At 51.3% G+C, this 5,815-nt stretch overlaps 1 protein-coding gene across 1 annotated transcript; it reads left to right on the top strand.

Moving 5' to 3' along the window:
• Window positions 1-5,318, top strand: PIM1 (Pim-1 proto-oncogene, serine/threonine kinase). Its single transcript, XM_037063278.1, has 6 exons — window positions 1-521; window positions 630-736; window positions 851-901; window positions 993-1,359; window positions 2,922-3,098; window positions 3,849-5,318. The coding sequence occupies exons 1-6, from the start codon at window positions 440-442 to the stop codon at window positions 4,004-4,006; spliced, it is 942 nt and encodes a 313-aa protein (XP_036919173.1). The 5' UTR covers window positions 1-439; the 3' UTR covers window positions 4,007-5,318.
• The last annotated feature ends 497 nt before the right edge of the window (window positions 5,319-5,815 follow it).

Raw genomic sequence — 5,815 nt, 5'->3', positions numbered from 1 at the left:
CTCAGCAGGCGCTCCGCCCCTTTACTCCTGGTGGCTGGGCGAGCCGGGCGTCTGCTGCAGCGGCGGCGGTGGTGGAGAAGGCCCGAGAGGACTTGGCGTCAGCGACAGCGGCGGTGGTGGTGGGACCGGCAGCAGCAGCAGCTACAAGTCCCCTCTGCCACAACCCTGCCGCGCGAGTCCCACGAGCCGCCCGCCCTGTCGCCTTCGGCTCTGCTTGACCTCGCTGGTGGGTCCACTAGTCTCCAACCCCGGCAGTACCCCCAGTTGTCCTCCGACTCGCCCTCGGCCTCCCGCGCCTGCCGCAGTCACAGCCGCATCGCCAGCCGCAGCCTCATCCTCAGCCGCAGCTATAGGCACAGCCCACGGTAGTGTCCCAGCCCCAGCTCCCACTGCAGCGGCTCCAGACACAGAATCCCACGCCGACACCCTGGAGGTTGGGATGCTCTTGTCCAAAATCAACTCGCTTGCTCACCTGCGTGCCGCGCCCTGCAACGACCTGCACGCCACCAAACTGGCGCCCGGTGAGTGCCCCCCTAACTTGGGGATGGGGGTGAGGCTGGACTCTAGGGTGGGAACACCGGGGGTTCGTGGGCCGGCACTAAGTCCCCTGTATCTCCCCCCTTTCCTAGGCAAAGAGAAGGAGCCCCTTGAGTCGCAATACCAGGTGGGCCCACTGCTGGGCAGCGGCGGGTTCGGCTCCGTCTACTCAGGCATCCGGGTCGCCGACAACTTGCCGGTGAGCTGGCGCCTCGCAGTGGGGAGGGCACGCCGGGCGGGGGAAGGGGTGCACACGCTGTGTTTTGGCCTCAGCGAGGGTATCTAACATAGGCTATCCTGGGGTAATTTCCAGGTGGCCATCAAGCACGTGGAGAAGGACCGGATTTCTGACTGGGGAGAACTGGTGAGTGCCCTAGAGGGAGCGACCCCCAGAATGGGTGGGGTGAGGGGTGCTCTCCGACTCCTGCCCTAACGCAGCCTCCTGGTCCCCGCAGCCCAATGGAACCCGAGTGCCCATGGAAGTGGTCCTACTGAAGAAAGTGAGCTCGGGCTTCTCCGGCGTCATTAGGCTTTTGGACTGGTTCGAGAGGCCCGACAGTTTCGTCCTAATCCTGGAGAGGCCGGAGCCGGTACAAGACCTTTTCGACTTTATCACGGAGAGAGGGGCCCTGCAGGAGGAGCTGGCCCGCAGCTTCTTCTGGCAGGTGCTGGAGGCCGTGCGGCACTGCCACAACTGCGGAGTGCTCCACCGCGACATCAAGGACGAGAACATCCTCATCGACCTCAATCGTGGCGAGCTTAAGCTCATCGACTTTGGGTCGGGGGCGCTGCTCAAGGACACCGTTTACACGGACTTTGATGGTGAGCCAGGTTTGGCGGGGAGCTGCCCTGGGGGGGGGGGCGGGGGAGCTGCCTGGGGGGGAGCTGCCCAGGTGACTCGGCCTAGCCTGGAGGCCTCGGGCCAGTTTCCCTCTACAGCCCTTTGTAAAGGTCATCAGGCTGCCTGGCTCCATGATTGCAGGGGTGGGGCGAAGAGAGCTTCCCAGCATAGTAAAGCCGGAGATTTCAAGCCAGCTGAACCTGTAATGTTTCTGGCGTGATTTTATTTTATTTTTTTAAGTGAAATTCAGTGGATTCCAAGCTTTGCCGATGAATAAGAGGTTGTGGGCAACCGGCCGTAGCCCAGATTTCTGAAGTCTGACCCAGTTTCCCCGCCAGTGAAAGGATGGGCGGAGGAAGGGGGAGGAGAGAGCGGGAGAGATGAAAATTGATTCTGGTTTTTAAATTTTTGTTTTGTTTTATAAGAGTTTAGTTTTGTGTAAGGTAGTTTTTTTAGGGCTGCAGATTTTCCTCCCCTTTGATCTAGGGACGGATAAGAAATAGAAACAGTAGTTCCACTAAATAATTCATCTTGTTGTTGCTGTTTTTTTTTTTTCCGGTGTCGTGCGGTGAGGGATTCGAGATTGAATGTTGTGAAATAAGATCTCTTGCTGGTTTGAAAATTAGTTGGGTGTCTCCGAAGAGAGGATGAAAACCTATCTAGGGAGGGGCTTGGGCAGAAAAGATGGAATGGAGAGAGAGCCTAAGATCAAAGCAAAGTAGGGTGGGTCATCATCTGAGCAGCTTCACCTAACGACAGCCTTTCAAAACTTGTGATGGGGGCTTGCGGTTTGTGTTTATTTGCCCTTGGAGGACGCTGGGTTGGGCTGCCTTTTTTTTTTGTATTTAACAGTTAATGGCTGGCCGGATCCTCCCATGTTTTTTCTTTAGAGTCTTTGCTTCCCCCTGGTGGGAAGTAGAGGGATGACCCATACTTTTTTTTTTTTTACAACTCAAAGTTTGTAAACAGGAATCACGTGGTCTGAAACCAGCTCTGCCGCTCTGTCTACCTTTCCAGTGTAGGGAGGAAAGGGTATGGGTGTGTACCCCTGCACTCCGAAGGCGGGGAGAAAGGCCTCACAGAGGTCACCCTGACTTAAGATACAGTACCAGTGTCCTCACCTGCATCATATCTGAAAAGAGAATCTCACTCTTAACTCCTGGCCAACCTCTCATGCAGTTTAAGATTAGTCTTAAACTTATTATACAGACATTCCTTCATCCCCTTGTGGGTGGTCCTGCCACATACAGGCTTCAGGCTTTGGGTCTGTGGCCGGTCCTGTTTGTTTCTTGAAGCAGTTTGTCAAGAATTTTTTAGTTTATGGTCTAAGCTGGTAGAGAGGTGGGTAATGCTCTTTGGGTTGGAGAGATGCCATAATCCGCTTGTCCACTCCTTTTAGCTTAGGGCTAACCCTCCTCACCCAGCTCCTGAGAGAAGGGGGTGGTTCCTTTTTTAAAAAAGAGTTATTCAGCGTAACATTCAGTTGCTGTGGGCTTTATTTTTGCTAAAAGCATGTTTTCCTTTCTATTCCCCTGGCTCACAGGGACCCGAGTGTATAGTCCTCCAGAGTGGATCCGCTACCATCGCTACCACGGCAGGTCTGCGGCTGTCTGGTCTCTGGGGATCCTGCTGTACGATATGGTCTGTGGAGATATTCCTTTTGAGCATGATGAGGAGATCGTCAGGGGCCAAGTTTTCTTCAGGCAGAGAGTCTCATCAGGTAACTTCTGGGAAGCCCTTTGTTGAGGAGAAGCAAGAATCACAAAGCTGTTAAGGGATGGTCTCTGAATTCTGGAGAGCTTTGCTTCAGGAGATGCCAACCAACCTATGGCTTAGCAGAATCCTAGGCCAGTGATTCACCCTTGAGAGCTGACTCCCAGGAAGCAGGATGGTTTGCACTGGAGAACTCCTTGGGAGGTCAGGAAGAACAAGTATGAAAATTTTAAGAAAAGGCCATCTAGTTTTGCTGATAGATTTTTTAAAAATACCAATAGAACCAACCATCCTGGTTCCCTTAATACCTGGCTGTCTTGCCAGGAAGTAAAAAATAAAAAGTTGAATGCTCTTTGAGCTTTTTTCTGAAGGCAGGTTCTAAATTTGCAGTTCCAGTGACCTCATTGTGGGTGGTGTTCATAGTTGTAAGTTGGTAGATGAATTGAATCACCTCATGCTCACTGATGCCGCTTCAAAATCTCTTGTCATCAGTCTTCCTATTTCTGGTTGAGTGGGTGTTGTGGGAAAGGCCCTAGCTATTGAAGTTTGAAACCACAGGTTTAAGAGGGGAGCTGTTTTTTAACTGAAAGCAGACTGGAGGATCCAGATGTTAATACATTCCCATTGAAGAAGATGAATTCTAGAAAGTGTGTGGTCTCTGGATCCCAGACTTGTGGGCCCCTGGTTAGCAAATTGGGAAGGGCTTTGTATTACAAAAACAAGTTGAGTCATTCATAACCTTTCTTGTCTTCTGCAGAGTGTCAACATCTCATTAGGTGGTGCTTGTCCCTGAGACCATCCGATCGGCCTTCCTTTGAAGAGATCCAGAATCATCCATGGATGCAAGATGTCCTCCTGCCCCAGGAAACTGCTGAGATCCATCTCCACAGCCTGTTGTCAGGGCCCAGCAAATAGCAGCTTTTCCAGCAGGTGGTCCCCCCTGCCAGACCCTCCAGGAAGGGGGTACTTCTGTACCAGTGACACTGTTCACCAAGCAGATCAGTGCTTGATACAGGAACAACATTTACAGCTCATTCCAGACCCCAGGCCCCTGGAGGACGCCTCCAGCAGGGGGAAGAATCTCCTCTCCTGGCGTCCTAGGCCTCAATTCCTCAGTTCCTCGTAGATGCTCTCTCCTCCTAGGTGTCCAGCCAGCACTAGCACTGCTGGGCTCTACAGAGTCTGGGGGGGGGGGCGGGTGGGAGTGGGTCAGAACCCTGCCGTGGAACTCTTCCCTTCATCACGAGTTCTGCTGAATGCCGTAGGGGTGGGGTTGGGGGGAAATGGGTTGGGGTGGGATAGGACTAGCACCATTTTAAGTCCCTGTCACCTCTTCCAACTCTTCTGAGTGCCTTCTGTGGGGACTCCGGCTGTGCTGGGAGAAATACTTGAACTTGCCTCTTTTACCTGCTGCTTCTCCAAAAATCTGACTGGGTTTGGTTCCCTATTTTTCTCTTCCCCCTCCCCCATCCTTCATATGAAAGGTGCCATGGAAGAGGCTACAGGGCCAAACGCTGAGCCACCTGCCCTTTTCTGGTCTTCCTTTTTGGTTTTTACTTAACTGTTTCAAAGCCAAGACCTCACACACACAAAAATGCACAAACAATGCAAATCAACAGAAAAAATGTAAATGTGTGTACAGTTGGCATGGTAGTGTACAAAAGGATTGTAGTTGATCTAATTTTTTTAAATTTTGCCTTTAAGTTATTTTTACCTGTCTCTCTCCCCCCCCCACCCCCTGCAAAGATGAGCATTCTAACCTGGAGGTCAACGTTATGTATTTATTTATTTATTTATTTGGTTCCCTTCCAGCTCCAAGCTTCCACAGCTGCCGCCATAGTTTTCTTTCCTCCTTTTCCTCCTCTGACTTGGGGACCTTTGGGGGGGGTGGTAGGGGCTACAACATTTGCTCTGTTCTTAGGGTGATGGAACTCAGGCAGGTGGGACGGCTGCTGCAGCTCCCTTCTGCTCTGGGGCCCCTCCCGCCTGCTTACCCGAGTGGGGTGGGTTCTATGGGTGATGGGGGGGTGTGGCTGACTAGTGTATATAGGATAGATATATGAAAACCAGTTCTGGGTGGTGTGCCTTCCGGATCCTCTCTGGGGCTGTGTTTCGAGCAGCATGTAGCCTGCTGGTTTTATCTGAGTGAAATACTGTACAGGGGAATAAAGAAATCTTATTTTTTTTTTATACTTGGCGTTTTTTGAATAAAAACCTTTTATCTTAACTTGCAGCTTGTAAGTGTTGTTCATGCAGAGACACACTAATACACATTTGTTGCCCACTTGTAGGTGCCGAAATCCTATCCTAAGTGGCAGAGGGGAACTTGAAGCCTGGAGCTGTTTCCTTCAAGGGACTGCTGGGGGATAATCATTTTTCAGAAATGAATGTGTGGCCCAAGGTTGGGGAGGCCATCATAAGTGGCCAGGATTTGGCCCGAGGGGGGTCCAGTAAAACCCCAGTCTCTTCCTAATGGAAATTCTAGAGCTTCACTAATGCAACATGTGGCTATTTCCCAGTTGTTCCAGTCATATTTCATAACAGCTACTTGTGACTAGTGGCCATGAACATACATCATTGCAGAAAGTTCTGTTGAACAGGGTTGTGAGATCAAACAGTCCTGTTAACAGTTGCTTTTTCAACTGTCCGACCACTAAAACTTGGAGCAAATACCCTTGTATTTACTACGTTTACTGGAGAAATTATATCCTCCTGTTTGCTCTT

This window comes from Sturnira hondurensis, unplaced genomic scaffold (genome assembly GCF_014824575.4).
Source record: "Sturnira hondurensis isolate 20B ecotype Veracruz unplaced genomic scaffold, ASM1482457v3 Scaffold0014430, whole genome shotgun sequence".
Taxonomy (NCBI): domain Eukaryota; kingdom Metazoa; phylum Chordata; class Mammalia; order Chiroptera; family Phyllostomidae; genus Sturnira; species Sturnira hondurensis.
The sequence above is the reverse complement of the archived record's forward strand: the minus strand, read 5'-3'. Positions and strand labels throughout refer to the sequence as shown.

Bases quoted from the DNA above. Each gene is read 5' to 3' on its own strand.
- PIM1 (XM_037063278.1), top strand. From the start codon at position 440: ATGCTCTTGTCCAAAATCAACTCGCTTGCTCACCTGCGTGCCGCGCCC. The intron at 737-850 runs GTGAGCTGGCGC...GGTAATTTCCAG, and splicing joins GGGTCGCCGACAACTTGCCG to GTGGCCATCAAGCACGTGGA. The intron at 902-992 runs GTGAGTGCCCTA...TGGTCCCCGCAG, and splicing joins TTTCTGACTGGGGAGAACTG to CCCAATGGAACCCGAGTGCC.